This window comes from Lissotriton vulgaris, chromosome 1_1 (genome assembly GCF_964263255.1).
Source record: "Lissotriton vulgaris chromosome 1_1, aLisVul1.2, whole genome shotgun sequence".
Taxonomy (NCBI): Eukaryota; Metazoa; Chordata; class Amphibia; order Caudata; family Salamandridae; genus Lissotriton; species Lissotriton vulgaris.
This window is the reverse complement of record NC_141685.1, coordinates 1,397,823,416-1,397,841,114: the sequence shown is the minus strand read 5'-3', so window position 1 is coordinate 1,397,841,114 and position 17,699 is coordinate 1,397,823,416. Positions and strand designations below refer to the sequence as shown.

The following is a 17,699-nucleotide window of genomic DNA, read 5'->3' as shown; positions in this document are numbered from 1 at the left end:
CACAAACAAGATACTAACTACATCACAACCCAGGCTCCTTCTCCTCTGTGTCACTGACGTCCTCACTGAGTGAGGCATCATGGGAGGCCACTTCCTGTAATGACACTTCATGTGACAGTATTTCCTGCAGGTATCACATTTGGCTAAGGTAATGTTTAGTGAGTAAATGAATAGTTGAATAATATTGTCACTTGTTATTAAACTTAAAAGTTGGGACAATCAGGACAAAGGGATATAAAAAAGCTTTTCTGTCTTTCTGCCAATTGCAGATGCGAAATTATATTGGTCGGTCTTTCGTCGTAGAGAGCTTTTGCCAGACCAGAATCCATTTTATAAAGTGAATATGGCATCCCAAAAATAGATTTTTCAACCATAGCCAGGCAGCACATTTGCAGGGATAGTCGTAAGAGCAGAGATATATTTTTGAAGGTGTTGCCCTTTTACTGGTTACAGAAATAGATGTAGAGGAATAAATAACTCTAGAAGAAACAATTTAATAAAGAAAAGAAAACTTTATTCAGAATATATGTTCGTATACAGAGGACCTTATTGAAAAAGATGACACCCCATGGGATAAGCTCAAACTCCACGCCCTCTCTAGATAATCGGGCTGACTTCCCACAGTCAGGGAGTTTCTGTGGCATGTACTCTAGGCGGTCACCACAGGCTTCAGCATCCTTCCTTAAACATTGTAGCAACACTGTAAGAATGCAAGTCAAATCCTTCAATAAACAGACAGTTGACCACATCCAGGCACAGCCGGTTTGGAAACGTAATCTTTACAGTATCCTGCAAAGTGATCAGCATTTGATCCATGCCGTATCGTATGGTTACCTGCAATGAATAGGAAAAAGTAGAGTTCACTATTAGGGTAACATGCCATGCTTCAGTATCTGCCAACCAGGATGTTGCCAGCATCTCAAACCCCACTGATTGCATCAGTCTCTTCCTCCAGCCCCACCCTCCTCTTCACCTCCACCCCAAAAACTCTACTAAGTGTTCCTCTAACTTTCTTTGACTCTTTGGTTCAACCAGGGCTCTATCATTTCCACCTGCTACCAGTTTTCACTAGAATTATCTTGTAATCTGCCCCAATTTTACTTCTAAAACCCCTTGCATAAGACAGTAGGAGTTGCAAATGCACGACCCTTCTAGAAGAGGATTGGAATCTTTTAAATACATGTCCTGGTAGAGGAGCACATGGGAAGCTCATAAACACACATCGCTGGTGAAGGAAGATATGGGAAGCTTGTAAATATGTGACCCTCACGGAGATTGATGTTTTCAAATGCTTGTCCCTAGTGAAAAAGGACATCGGCAGGTTGTAAATACATCTCCCAGTTGGAAGAGAGCTATGGCTGCTTGTAAATAAATGTTGCTGGTGGTGGAAGATATGGAAAATAAAAATAAAAAATGCATGCATGACTGTGGAAGTTGTTAAACTGCATGTTTCTGGTGGAGGTAGATTGTGGAAGCATGTAATACAAGCCATTGATGGTGGGGGACTTGTAAAGCGTGTTCGTACTTTTCAGAAACATATTGAAATTTGCATGAACTATGGTGCAACCATTGGTATCTGAAACCTAGGTCTAAGGTACACATTATATTTTTTCCACTCCATATTTTCATCCCTCTGCATTGTAAGTTGCACAACAGACAGGCCTTCTCACTGAAGAAACATTACATTTTTATTCTGACATCCACAGCACAAGTAAGGCAGACAAAACTATTTTAGAAGAGGAAAAAGTTTAGACCAATTGCAACAATACAATTAAGGAAGGAGGGCAAAAATAATCCATGTCACATTGCCCTCAGGGATCCTCTCGCTGACCTTCCATATAAAAAGAGACGTGTCTTGTCTAGGATTATGCGAAATTCACGTAATTTGCTTCGTCTAGTTATGCAAAATGAAGACAAAACATGTGCAATTACACTTAATTAGGCAAAATGCAAGGTCATCATTTAGTGATATATTTTAGCATGAAATACGCCACAAGTAGAAAAGCACCACAAACAGGCACTCACGTTCAGATGTTCCGGTGTGCAAAAACGAAAGCACCCCAAATAACAGCCGCTCAAGTTCCGTTCCATTTGTAGCAAATTTTGAAGAGGTTTGCTTAATAACTGTGTCATGAAGTTCCTGAAATGACACCAGCTAATTTAAATTTAGCTCAGCTCTAGTCCTCTCGCTGTCAAAAAGGCCTATTCAAGGTGCAGTTGATAAGATCTGCCTTGAGGCTAATTTAATGGACTTAGATGTCCAGAATCCACAATATCCCTGCAGCCAAAGCTAGGCCTGAAGTACAGCAGCTACATCTACTGTTTCCCCACCAAAATTTGTTTTGAGCGTAAACCATGTCCAACCTTCCCGGTTCTACAACCTCCATCCGGTCCCTTTGCTATTTCCTCTTCAAGCCTATCACTTAAAGCTGTACTTCATTACATGTGGCCAATTGTTTTGGTTTCAGAGCAGTTTATCTCTCCAGCCCTTAAGAATATGTAGATAATATCATTTAAAGCTGTGATTAGACCAAAGACATAAATCCCATTTTTGAACTCAGTCGGGCTAGCCTTTGGTATCCACCATCCATTCGCTGTTTCATTGGAGCCCCTGGTATGGAAAGAAATTTGACTAAGATTACTACATTTTGAGATATAGACTTCTGAAATGTGGTCTCTTCAAGGGTAATCAAAGTAGGTAAGGGATTCATTGAAGGCCCTGTTAACAGGATACTGAGAATCTGTTGGCAGTCTGAACATCACATGTGTGAGACCTTTGTTTTGTGGTAGTTTTTTAGGACATGAAGTTTTAGAATTGCTTTGACTGATATCTTAACATTAGAGTTTCAATCCACTGATTAATCTGGGCTGCCATCAGAGTCATTATATCAGCGGGAACACAGATCACATCCAAAATATACACTTACCATTTTTCTATCAAGCACAACATTTGAACTATTTACAATTCACAGTAGTAAATTGAGGAGGCCAGACCCTTTTTGTGATTGTCTGCACAATGCCTCATAAAATAACACTAGGCTAGTGCTGAATGATATCTGAAAATGTACTCTCTAGCTTGTCAAACCTATAACCATATTTTTGGTTCTATCTCAGCTTCTGAAGGTGCCAGCACTGTGTCAGGAATTTTTGTTAGTTTTTATATCTATCCTATTTCTATTGGTCCTTTTCTGCTTATCTGTTCATATAATCCTATTATATTTTAAGTATTAGAATGTTGTATGACAAAATATTGTGAACAAAAATATCATGTGACATGAATATTGTGTCAAAATATAGTTTACCAAAATATTGCGTTTAGGTATTTATAATAGAAATGACAAAAATAGTGCGTCAAAAATATCGCAAAAAAGGTAACAATATTGTTTTTATTAATAAATATTGACTTCAAAGTAATTTATTAAAAATAGTTAATTCTTTCAAGATAATATAATGTTAAATAGTTGAAATCATTCATTTAATTTAAATATATACATGTATTAATATATATATTAATAGATATATACATTAAATATATAACAATAACTAAACATTTTACATTTATTTAATTTAAATATTAACATTAAAATGAAGTGAAAATTAGCAAACATGTTAAACCAACATCAATAGCATTAATATAGTTGTATTCAATACTTTACACTAAAGATACAAATAATATACAACTATATATATATTTTAAAAAGAACACAATAACAATATTTTAATCATTTATAAATTTACAAAAATAGTAATACAAGAAACAAAAAAATACTTACAATAATATATTAAATACTAAAATGAAAAAATAATATACACATAAAAAACAAAATGTAAAAACATTAGTAAAAATAAAATTAAACAACAAAATAGAACTGAATATAAATCCACTCTAACCAACATTAGGGAAACTGTTTTGAGTGGTTAGATTTACTATTTCCACTCAAATCTAAGCCACGTAAGGGAAAGCATTGGACTTCAGTGTGGTTAAAGTTACTATTCTCACTTAAATCTATTCAACAGTAAGAAAATATTGGTCTTCATAGGGGTTACATTTACTAGTCCCATTCCAGTCTACTCAACAGTCTGCAAACCGCTCGACTTCAGAGAGGTTAGATTTGCTATTCCCACTTCAATCTAAGCAACATTAGGGAAAGTCCAATTACTATTCCACCTCCAATGAATGCAACTGTAGGGTAAGTGTTGAACACATAAATATTTTCTAGAAAACATTTAAATTCCAAACAACAATACAATTTTAAATCATATTTTCTTAAAAACAAAAGCTACATACAGCATAAACCAAAACAATAAAAATACAATCATCTAAATAATTAGTTAATTGATATTAAATTAAAGTCAATTCTTTTCCTGTGACCCAGAAAAGTCACAAACACCCAAACATTAACATTTACATGAAATTATTACTTAAATAAAACAAAATGAAAACTTTAAAACACCTTTTACAAAATATTAATTAGACAAACATGTAGCAATGAATTCATCCTAATAAAACAAATAATTTAAATAATAAATAAAAATAAAAATATACTAAGTTAATTATCAGTTACAAAAGACCTGATTAATATTAATAATTAATTTGAAAACTATTATTTAATATAACAATTCACTACTAAAATATCAATTATTATTATAAATTTGCAAATTTCAATAAATCAATTACAATTTATTGATCTTCCCATCCTATTACCATACAGACCAACTACTCCATTATAAATTAATAAATAATTACAAAAAAACTAAATTACACATTTAAAATTACAAACTCCATATGTGGGAGAAAACTGCCAGAGTATGAGAGTCATTAGTTCTTTGCTTTGCAGAAGCAACCTTCCACTAGGGGAGTTTATTTCTGAATAACAAAAGCTTTGAAAAAGAATGGTAACTAGACATCAAAACTGACGTTGGCTGTCCACCAACCTTTTTAAACATTGAAAATACCCACTTTAACAGCGGTTCCTTTCAAAGGATAGAGATGACGGCTAGCTGGCGATCATTTCTAAGGGCCAGATGTAGGTCGCCCAATACCGGTCAGTAACGACTGAAATTACAGAATTTCGGCCGTTAACGACAGGTATTAGGCTACTGAGATGTAGGTGGCCTAAGTTGCAAATTCGGCAATTTACCGATTCGGTATTTTAAGGAATTGGTAAATTACTGATTCCTTAAAATACCGAATCGGTAAATTACCGAATTTGCAATGTAGGGAGCACTCAAATGAGTGCTTGTCCCATTTTAGGATTCGTTATTTACCACCAACTATAAGTTGGTGGTAAATAACGAATACCTTTGAAAATGCAAAACTGTGCATTTTCAACTGTGCCATGTGGCAGACATACATGCCCTTAGGGCATGTATGTGTGCCACATCTGCACACAATCACGATTCAGGGTTGCAACAGGGTGTCAAAGTGACACCCTGGCACCCTTGAATGTGTCCCCCATTTTACCGAATCGGTATTTACCGATTCGGTAATTGCCATTCATTTCTATGGGCCTCCAGGCCCATAGGAAAGAATGGCAATTACCGAATCGGTAAATACGGATTCGGTAAATACCGAATCTTACCGATTCGGTAATGTTTACCGATTTTTTTGCTACATAGCATTTACCGATTCTAAAATACTGAATCTGTAAAATTCGGTATTTTAGAATCGGTAATTGTACTTTACCTACATCTGGCCCTAAATGTGGTGACTTCTAGTCCATTAGGGTGGCAGACGTAATACCCTCCACCACCCTGACAGATTGAGTACAGTATTGTCAAACCTTAAATTAGGCCCCAAATCTCCACTGCTCGACTTTGCTACCCCTGAAAAATGTGCTGAAAAGGAGTAATTTGATGGCAGTCTTGAAACTGCTTAACTTCACTGCCCCTAGGGAGAAGTGCAGAACAGGAGTAACTTGATTACACAATATAAGTGCAACCAGAATAACTGGCAAGGAAACGCCACTGTTTAATGACTGTACACACTTAGGATAGTGAAGTTACGGCACATTGACCCAGGCCCCTATCAAAAGACTATCCTTGATGGATATGTGGCGGGGGTTACTAGATTTAAGACTTTAGAAGACACTTTATAGAGCATAGACATTATATTTTGTCTGTCTCTATGAATTTACCTTGGAAAAAGGATTTGTGACATTAATGTATGATAATGACAAATGTGTGTTAGGTTACCAAGTTTAAAAAAAACGCACAAATGAAGCTTGATTTAGATACTGCATCATAAAAGCATGCAGAAAGATTGGTGTGGGTTGCTTATGACATTTACTCGTTGATAAGCTAATGTGAAGTTTAACAAAAAGATTAACATATGTTTTCTTTATGCAATAGATGAATGTAAACAAAAAGATAACATAGACATTTCTATATGAGAAAAGCCATTTTGTGTGTTAGGAAAATGATTAATAACACTAGAATGTGTGTTGTGAGCACTGACATTGACAGGAGAACTAGATGCTACACAAGGTGATGTTATAATTTGTGCTTCGTAAAGGTTTATTTTAAATGTGCCTATTAAATCCTGAATGAAACATTAATCTATAACGTGTTGAGAGATTTACAAATTATATGCACAATTATAGTGAAGTGTTAATATTTCTTTTATGGGCACCTTATACTCATATGATATAATTGCAAATCTCTAGTTTACCTAACTGAGGAACTAATGCACTGTTTTAAATAATGTGCAGTTCATATTTCAGCACAAATTCATCGTGCCCAAGCTGTGTTTCATGAAGGTCTCAAAAATTGCTTTTCTTTCATAGTAGGAACTGAATAGTCTGAAGCCTATGGGAACCTTCTGTAAAGTTTCTACTTGTGTGGTAACACTCAATGATTATTTTCACGTTTGTAGCTTACTTGACTAGTCTTGCAACAAAATTGTTACTTCCTAGAGCACATGCTTGGGAAAGAACTGACAAAGGATGAGAACATAAACTCGCCTACTACCTAAATGTCACAACCGATCGTATGACTAAAGTATAGTGGTCTTAAGGAAAATGCAAAGTAATGGATTACTTACTTAATTCTTACTGATTTGTATACTTTAAATTACTACATCATCTCATCCTATCGAAACTGACCAATGAGATAGACTGGTCTGAAAATTTTGGTGATGTCAAAGGGTGTAAGCCGGAAATCGAAGGAGCATAATTGCCTAAACTCTGGGCAGGAGCAGTTCCTATCGTGTCCATCTTTTCTCTACCCATCTTGTGGTACAGAGACTGATGATTGGCGAACACTGCGATATACTGAGTTTGCTGCCGGGTGGTATCTTTCCTGCTGGAAGGGTTCCTACAAACAGCTGTGGCATTGACACTGCAGTATGGACAGGAGCCGACAACCTGTCCATGAACTGGAACTGGTCATTCCGTGACTTACGGAACTTAAATAAACAGGCTTTGTGTGAGAGATAACTGATTTCCTAAAATATTTTCTCTCATATGATAAAATCTCCCTAGGCTGAGGAAGATAGTTCTCTTCAAAATTGGGTTTGACAGGCCTGTTAATGCTTATTAAATCAGTTCAATTTATAAAATTAGGTTTTTATGCTAATCTTTTGAGTTTTGATAAAAATACAAGTTGAGGTAAAATACTTTGCTGATCCTATTTCATTATTTGGCTGTGGCCAAATTAATCTGCCTTATAATTAACTGATCTAGAGATAGAATTACCTGGAAAATTCCATCAGTAATAAATTAAAGTTACGATGATCTTATTCCAGGTCCTCATATGATAATTGTTCTTCCCCTAAGTATCAGAGTCCTTTTCAGCACAGAACAAGATCCATCAGAGGACCTAAGAGATATTGCATGGTAGCTGAGGTCATTTTGTGGTTTAGAGTAACACGCTCAATATAAACATTTATAAGGTTCAGCACATTTACGCTACAATACACTAAATACCACTTAATAAAGTTCTGTACATTAATTGTAAGTGGCCAATTGAAATGGCAGATACAATGCAGGATGCCAGAATCATTAACCTGTAACAAAGTAATTCATGATCTTGAATAAAATATGATGGAAACAATATCTATGACTAGTGGATGGTTTGGGATATGACACAGGCGTGCTCTGCAGAGGCTTGTGGATTGATAAAAGGGTTAAGGGGTGTCTTTCTCTGTAGTAAAAGGAGAATCGGTGACAAAAATAATAAGTCATTTTGATGCTGAGTAGATTATCAGAGGGGAGAAAGGTAATAAATGATCGTGGATAACATCAGGACCTTGTTGATTTTGTTGAGGTATTTAGTTTCTTGGGTATTTATTTTCTCATGGAGTTGGGTACAAGGATATTTGACGGGGTCTGTACTAAGGAACTTGAAGAGCTGGAGGTGAACTCTTTGTTTGAAAAAGGTTAACCCTGCAGCCACTAAAAGATGTCATTTCATTGTCAACATCCTGGCCTGCTAGTTCAATCGGAAATGGGAGCCCTGACACAGGGATCAAAGGTAATTCTGATACTATTGGCTCAAATTAGGGAGACTGCAAACAGACGCCTGCATCCTTTGAACCCGGACCCTGGCCCAGCAGTGCACTCGCACTTTGCCGCTAGTCCCTGGAGGGACCTTAAAACCAGCGCAGCGGTCCCGCAGGCCGGGAGACAGCAAACAGATGCCTGCATCCTTTGAACCCGGCCACTGGCCCAGCCGGGCCCCGCACTTTGCCGCTAGTCCCTGGAGGGACCTTAAAACCAGCGCGGTGGTCCCGTAGGGTAGGGCGGGAGACCGCAGACAGACGCCTGCATCCTTTGAACCCATCCCCTGGCCCAGCTGTGCACTCGCACTTTGCTGCTAGACCCTGGAGGAACCTTAAAACAAGTGCGGCGGACCCGCAGCGTGGGACGCATGCAGACAGGGCCAAGACAAGGGGCTCATATCTCCTGAGGCGGAAAGCCGGGAGACGCTCTTTTAGAACTGTGTATTTCTGTGTGTTTTAAAACCTTACCTGCTGCTACTTGCTTGTTTGCACTTCGAGGGCTCCGTGCAGCGGATCAATCGCTCACGCGACGCCCTCCTGCCGGCTGGCCACGCCCACCTTCAGGCCACGCCCCCTTTCCGCCCTTTTAAGCGCCAGCTTTCGAGCGCTCTCTGGGCTCATATCTCCTGAGGCGGAAAGCCGGGAGACGCTCTTTTAGAACTGTGTATTTCTGTGTGTTTTAAAACCTTACCTGCTGCTACTTGCTTGTTTGCACTTCGAGGGCTCCGTGCAGCGGATCAATCGCTCACGCGACGCCCTCCTGCCGGCTGGCCATGCCCACCTTCAGGCCACGCCCCCTTTCCGCCCTTTTAAGCGCCAGCTTTCGAGCGCTCTCTGGGCTCATATCTCCTGAGGCGGAAAGCCGGGAGGCGCTTTTTTAGAACTGTGTATTTCTGTGTGTTTTAAAACCTTACCTGCTGCTACTTGCTTGTTTGCACTTCGAGGGCTCCGTGCAGCGGATCAATCGCTCACGCGACGCCCTCCTGCCGGCTGGCCACGCCCACCTTCAGGCCACGCCCCCTTTCCGCCCTTGCGGCCACCTATATCAATGTGCCACTTTAGAACGCGCAGCGGACGAGCGCAGCGGGAGCGCCGACTTCGCGCCGAAGTCCGGACGGGGCCAGGGGCACAACACCATGCCAAAAACTTGTCCTATTCCTTCAAGGACCTCTTCGCCCTCCAAGGCCTCTGGCCACTCCCGGATCCCGTCCGTAGACTCGTCTCCTCACTAGGCCTTGCCCCTACCCTCCCCACACCTCCGCTTTCCCCGCCACTTGTTCCCCCGTCTCCCTGCCCCCCCCTCCCCGATCCCCAACCCACGACCCCAGCACTGTCTGCTATCCTACTCAACACCAGGTCAGCGGTCAAGCATCACCACGAGCTGTCCGTCCTACTCGACTCAGAGAAACCGGACCTACTGCTCCTGACCGAAACCTGGTACTGTGACTCCTCCCTCCCCGTTCTCTTGGCTACCCTCCCCCCTTCCTACGTGGCCCTGCGCGCCGACCGTCCGGCGGGCAGGGCTGGTGGTGGGGTTGCCTTAATCGCCAGGTCAGATTTACATTTTCAATCACTTCCCTTTCCCTCTATGCTCCCTGTTGACTTTCTGGTAGTCCGCTCCCTCCTATCCTCTTCTCCCATCACTTGCCTTCTCATGTACCGCCCTCCCCAGCCCTCACCCTCTTTTTTATCTGCTTTTCAAGACCTACTGGCCAATCTAGTGGTCAATTATGCCTCGGTTCTGGTGCTGGGGGATTTCAATTACTGGCCCTCAGACCCACACGAGTGCCCCGCGTCAAAAGAATTCACAGAATCCTTATTATCCTTCAACTTCGTGTCACATATTACTGTCCCCACTCACTCTCATGGACACACACTCGACCAGGTCTGGTCTCTCAACCTCCCATTGGCCTCGGTGGCTGTCTCTCCATGCCCTTGGTCCGATCACGCCCTCATCTCCTTCTCCATTCTCCACAATCCATTATCCAAAACCTCGCATGCCAAAAATACCTGGGCGCGGAACTGGAACAGGCTGGATCTCCCCTCCTTGACCTCCCTGCTCCGCAACTCCACCCCCACCTTTGCTGGCCTATCATCCGCCTCTCAAGCCAAGGCCATTAACACCTGGCTGGCTGGAGGTTGCGACTCAGTGGCTCCCCTACGTCGCATTTCCATCCGCCGACTCAAGGACTCCAATAGATGGTTTAACGACCACCTAAAAGAACTTAAACTGAGCACCCGAAGGGCGGAGAGGCTGTGGAGGAAAGATTACAGCCCCTTGTCAAAAACCCACTTCCTTGCATCACTGGCTAAATATAAATCAGCAATCTTGGCTGCAAAAACCGACTACTTTTCCACAAAAATAACATCTGCCGACAACAAACCCAGGGTAATCTTTGGCATTGTGAATGACCTGGCATTCTCGGACCGAACCTCGCCCCAAATCCCTCCCTCTCAGCTTCTCTGCGACCAACTCAATAACTATTTCCTGGACAAAATCACAACTATCAAGAGTAACATCCCATTACCCTCGTCTGCTTTTGTCGATCCCTCCCCCCCCATCGTCCAAAATCCTCTCACCCTTATCCCTCCCCTCACTCAGGAATCCTTTCTGGCAATACTTCCCAGAGTGAAGTCGGGGTCTCCGGCGGACGTCTGCCCCGCACGCATCTTACAGCAAATCTACTCTAGCTGCCCCGATCCCCCTATTGCCTTCCTTAACAGCTCCTTGGCTCAGGGTGTTGTGACCCCTGCACTAAAGGCAGCCACTATAGTGCCCCTGCTGAAGAAACCCGGCGCGGACCCTTCCATCTCGGCCAACTTTCGCCCCATCTCCCTGCTGCCCTTCTTGGGCAAGGTGATGGAACGCCATGTCACCGCGGTACTGAGCGCTCACATCGAGGCGAATGGGGGGCTGGCTTCCCGCCAGGCAGGATTTCGCCCTAGGCATTCGACCGAATCGGTCATAGTCTCAGTCTTAGACAACCTCAGAAAGGGTATGGATGACAACAACCACCAGGCACTGGTCCTCCTTGATCTTTCCGCCGCCTTTGACACGGTGGACCATACTATCCTACTTGCCCGTGTCAAGGCGGCTGGCATCGGGGGATCAGCTCTGGTCTGGCTCTCCTCCTTTCTGAGGGACCGCACCCAGGCGGTCCGACTAGGCGATTTCACCTCCACCCCTCTTCCTGTCACCTGCGGTGTTCCCCAGGGCTCTTCTCTTTCTCCCTTACTCTTTAATCTCTACATCTTTCCTCTTATCTATGCACTCCAGCAGCTGGAGGTCACCGTCTACAACTATGCGGATGACCTCCAGCTCATCTTTGATCTGTCTCCCTCTTCTCTCTCGGTTTCTAACTTCCAGTCAACCATGACATTCATCAGGGACTGGATGAACCACAACCATCTTAAACTGAACCCGGATAAAACCGAGCTGGTTCTCACTGGTGGTTCATCCAGCCCCTGGAACTCTCTCTTCTGGCCCCCCTCTCTTGGCCCGGCACCATCCCCCTCCACCTCGGTCAAAACACTGGGTGTTAAAATGAATAATCAGCTCACTCTTCACTCACAAATCAGCTCCGTGGTCTCTTCCTGTTTCCTCACTCTCCGTACTATCCGCTCTGTCTCCCGCTTCTTCTCCCCCCAGGCACTAAAGATGATCATAGCCGCCCTGGTAATTTCGCGTTTGGACTACGCCAACGCCCTCTATCATGGTATTCCAGCGTACAGCCTGCGTAGACTCCAAACTATCCAGAACCAGGCGGCCCGGCTGGTATACGGCCTTCCACGCTATCACCACTCCACCCCCCTACTAAAAGAGCTCCACTGGCTCCCCGTGAAACAACGCTCCCTTTTTAAGATCGGATGCATGGTTTTTCAGGCCCGTCAGGGCACTGCCCCTGCTTTCATCACTTCACTTATTAAACCCTATGTCCCTGTAAGAGATCTCCGGTCTTCCTCCAAGTCCCTTCTCCAGATCCCCCGCTTCTCACGCAAAAAGTGGGGCGGGTCCAACTTCTCAACTTTGGCCCCTACTTTCTGGAACTCACTTCCAGACAATCTTCGTTCTGCAACTCAGTACCTCTCCTTCCGTAGAGACCTGAAAACTTTCCTCTTCTGCCAGGCTTTCCCCGTCTAAACTTACCTCACCCTTTCCCTGGTCTTTCTCCCTCAGTTGATGAACCCCCAGCGCCAAGAAACCGCAAGGTGTACGCCGCGCTTTACAAGTGTTTTAAATTAGAAATTAGAAATTAGACAGGCCGTTCTTAGCCAGTCATAGCCAGGAATAGACTGGGCCACTGCTTTTGATTCAGCACTGAAAGGTACTGTGGTTGAGGGTAAAAATGCTATTTGCTTATTAACACTGGGACTCATTACCCCGCCACTGTTATTTCTTGATAGGACAGCAGCGTTTTTAGTGTGGATTATCTTTTGTCTGATGAGGGTTGTTTCTGTGCTTAGTTGTGCTGGGTTTCTATATAACGCCTAACTTGAAATGGGGAAAAGAAAGGCCCCAACTGTTACTCTTAAGAACAACAAGTAGCCCAATACAGAGACGCGCTCGCGTCAATCACTACTTAATTATCTAACGGATGCTGTGGGAGCCATTGAACAACAGATTTTGACTGTGGAGGAGTCGCTGAATTCCGGTAACTTAGAACAAGGTGCAAATGTGGTAGGGGATAACACCCCACACGGGTGTGCTGAACTATGGACTGAAAGTCCCCAGCTAAGCAGTAATGGGTGCATTATAGACACATCAGGGCACATATTGAAAAGTGATCAAGATCAGGAGTGCCAACCACCCTCTAAGCGAGCAAGAAATCCTGTTATACCTCCTAAAATAACGGGGAACATAGGCTCACCATCGGGGATACCCCTTTTAAAAACACACACGGAAAAAAGCCTCTAATAAGGGCATCCCGTTGGTATCACAAAAATCAGAGGGTAGGGAAAAGCTTACAGGTACCCCCAATACACACACACATAATGAGGTTGTTAAGATAAAAGCTAAATTGGATTCTTTGGACACATTTCTCAGAGCTACACTAGATAACTTATCAGGTAGAATTGGAAAATTGGAAGATGCACTACTTAATTGTCTGAGTAAAATACAGAAACCAACACAGGAGTCATTAGATGTGCAAAAGAGTAATCAGGTCCAATTTGTTAACACTGATAGCTGTCAATCTGGAGAACCTGCACCTACTAGTATTAAAGAACAGAGTAGTGAACTACACCGAAGAGCTGGGAAAATTCCTACTCTTAACCCTGAAGCACACTCCAATACTTCCCTCTCAGTCCCGTTCATATCCACCAATCCCTTAAATCCTAACCTTAACACCATTAGTACTCTTAATGGGAATGAAGGTAATTGCCATAATATCTTTCTTGATTTACCGCCTGCCACCACTCCTTATGTAGTGGTGCTAGCTAATGTTCCGAGATTACAGATGGGGAGTATGGAATCATGGGAGACTTTAAGAAATAGATCGATACACTAGTTAGGTGCGAGGATAGGACTAACTGAGAGGTTATATGAAGATTTCAAGATGGCTAGAAGAGTGCAGTGGGTGGGTAAAGGCCAGAAGAACTTGAGTGGGGACTGTGTGGTACTGACATTCAAATCTCCACAACTAGTGCAACTAATTTTGAATAGAGCCGGGTCCCATACAATCACTACCCAGGGCGTTAATTTATTACCATTAGGTTATTTCTATCACCCAAAGAATAATAATATTTTGCCAACTTGTGGGAACCACTCAATCCTGGCTCCATGAATCAATTCAATGTACCTGTCCATAATCGGTTTGAGACATTCTCTAACCTCGACCTAATTGACTGCCTGCAAAAGGGAGAACATCAGTATGTAGCTATACCCAGTATTAAGGACACCGTGCCTAGCTCGGGATACTTAGTCTGGCCACCCACTAATATAACAACTGTTGAGCTTGATCGTAATGAGAAGGAAAGCATAGGGTTGGTGCATGACATGCTGGGCAATAATACGCCAGTATCAAATCTACCCCGATCTCAACAAAATAGCTCCATTCAATCTCATGTTGGTAATGAGGGGGTCAGTGAATATGGTAAAGAACTGGAGGATAAGTGTCAACTCCTTTTTCTGGAATGATGCCGGTTTAAAATCTAAGGAGTCAAATACTTTATGGATTGAGTTTATTAACAAATTCAATATTGTTAAAGTGCAAGAAACCTGGGCGATAGACCCCATACATTTAAGTGGCTACAAAACATTCCATACCCCAGCTATTGGAACAACATCTGGCAGAGCTGTGGGGGGATTGTGCAGTTATGTTTCAAATTACCTTATCGTAGGGAAAATTGAATTTTTTGCCATTGAACCCTACTACCATATAGTTATTTTACATGTGGGTAGCACTCTCTGTTTGGCAATACTGAACTTCTACAATAATGTGACACCTGTTTTGATCAAAGAAACACTGAAATCCCTGGGCTGTCATTTACTTACCCTATATACTCGCCTAAATAAGGAGGTATTTGTAATATGGGGGTAGGGATTTTAATTCCCCTATTTGTAAACATATTGATAAAGATGTTTGTGGCCTAACTTATGAGAATGGGTGCAGTTTCGTTCATTTTCCGCATACACCATACGGTGACTCACTGAATGATATAATGTTCACGTTCGATCTAGGTTCTGTCAACAGTCTGTGTTCACCCATGGTTCCTTTCTGCCCTACTTTTAATGCTCATGGTACATTTTCTACCATAGATTTTATTTTGTCTTCCTGCAGATATTCTTCATGTATTAAAAATGTTAAGACACGTGAGATTGCCTTAAGCGATCACTTCCCTCTAAGTGTAGACGTGACAGTGCTTAAACAGAGAACTAACGCTAGAACTATATCCATAGACAAAGTTGACAATATTGCCATGAGTAGGCAAAATGGATATGCACTTAAATGGGCTACTGTAGACACCAAGGAACTTATTCCAAAAGTTGTTCTTAATTGCAAAAACATGTTCCTGTCATGGATGAAAACACACCCAGTCAAGAGATTAGGGAAAACTTTTTGGCTATCTCAAATTACATAAAGAAATCACTTTTTGTTGAAACTAAAAGGAAAGCTACTAATAATCAAGGATGGTTCGATTCAGAATGTACAAAGGCATATTCCAATCTTAAAAACTGTATACATGCCACAGTAAAAAATATCGACCATATTAGGGAGGCAAGATGAAATTATAAAACTGTACTTAAAGCTAGAAAGACCATTTTAAAACAAGATACATGGCGGGCCTTACACGATGCTGGTGAAAGCTGAGACTTCTTCTTTCTGGAAAGTGGTGAATTCCCCTTTTCTAGCTAACAATGAGATGGCAGCCATGGAGATTGCCATCTCTGAATCAGAATGGATAAAACATTATTCAAATTTGTATAATAATCCGAGCGCAGAAGACCATGGCACTATAGTTAACATAGAGGCTACAGTACAAGAACTAAGAATGGATTTTAAACTCAATGAGATTACTGCAGCAATTAATTCTAGTTTGGGTGGCAAGGCCCCAAGGACAGATGGCATTCCTGTGGACCTTTTTTAAACGAATCTAGCATTATGGGCCCGCTATTAACTCAGGTCTTTAATGTATGTAATAAAAGCGGCTTTTGACCAACTTGGTACAAATCTACGATTGTGCCAATTTTTTAAAAGGGAGATAGGATGAACCCGGCTTGCTATCGCCCGATTTCATTGTTAGATTCTACAGCTAAGATCATAGGGTGGGTTTTATTAGATAGAATGCAGGTCTGGGCACAAGAACAAGATGTTATCAGTGATATACAATATGGGTTTCGCAAGGGTCTGGGTACAGTTGAGCAGGGTCTAAACCTGAATATTTTATTGGACAAGTACACAAGGGCAAAAAAGGGAAGACTATTCATGACCTTCGTGGATCTAACGGCAGCTTTTGACTGCGTCATCCATGACAAGCTGTGGTTGATCTTAGAGGAATTAGGTGTGGATCCCTTGATAATCGCATTTTTAAGGGAGCTTTACTCTGGGGCTAAGGCTAAGGTCAGATACGGGCGAGCAGGAGAATGCACAAGTCACTTTAGAATTTGGAGAGGGGTGCGGCAAGGCTGTGTCCTTGCTCCATTTCATTTCACATTATATATAAATAAATTATAATCTATTTTAGTTAAAGAGTGCAGGGATTTACCGAAGGTTGCAAAGCTATCTATCCCTGCACTCTTGTATGCACACAATGCTGTTTTAATGGCCCGTACATCACTCGGACTCCAAAGAGTTGTCAACTCATTCTCTGGCTTCATGTCGAATTTTGGACTTACAATAAATTGTACCAAAACGTATATAATGAATTGTGGAGTCGGATCGAACAAGAGGGTCAAAACTCTATATATAGATGGAAGACCTATTGAGTGTACAGAAATATTTTCATACCTAGGGATTCTATTTGATAGAACAGGATTATGGTCTGAGGTGGTCAAAACCAGATGCCTGTTATTTGTCAAGGCATTAACAGCCTTATCAAATTTTAGTCGTAAATTAGGAAAGCGCCCCCTGGCAGACCTTCTACATATTTACAAGGCCAAATGTGTATCCATAGCTACTTATGGAGCTGGCATATGGGGCTATGCAGACATCAACGCCCTTCAGATTGCGGAAAATATTTTTCTTTAGTTTCTTCTGGCCTTACCACAAATTTCATCAAACTACATTTGCCACCAGGAACTAGGCATTCCTTATTTGGAAGATGCTATTAAGATCCAGCCTGTCCTTCTTTGGCACAGAATTTGTCTGTCAGATGAAACCGGTTTTAACCGCCACCTATTGGCAGATGCACTGAAGTCTAACGGGGTCGAATACATTAGATGACTGGGGTATGTGAAAATGTTCTTCCCAAAAATAGGACATCCGGAATATTTCACAGAGCCTTCTGCGATGTGTGGTATATTTAGAAAAGATCTTAAAGCCATCTGTATGGGTGTGTTGGATGAAATCAGAACCACAAATAAAATGAGAAAGCCCATGGCACAAGCCCACTACTTAACCCTGCTGACTCCATCAATCCAGCCGTACATATCCTTAATAGATCGAGACTTTGATAGTTTTTTGGTGACCCGTTTTAGATTAAATATTTTATTCAGATCCCTAAGTTTTCCCGTAGTGAACGACTGGTCTAGAGATCCGTG

At 41.9% G+C, this 17,699-nt stretch overlaps 1 protein-coding gene across 1 annotated transcript in view; it reads right to left on the bottom strand.

The window, feature by feature from the left end:
* Nucleotides 1-492: 492 nt before the first annotated feature.
* The window catches only part of LOC147750576 (galectin-1-like), a 73,667-nt gene continuing 56,460 nt past the window's right edge, over nt 493-17,699 (bottom strand). The window contains exon 4 of the mRNA XM_086936574.1: nt 493-834. Within this exon, the coding sequence (XP_086792700.1) occupies nt 670-834 (165 nt within the window). The 3' untranslated portion in view covers nt 493-669. The remainder of the gene's footprint in view (nt 835-17,699) is intronic.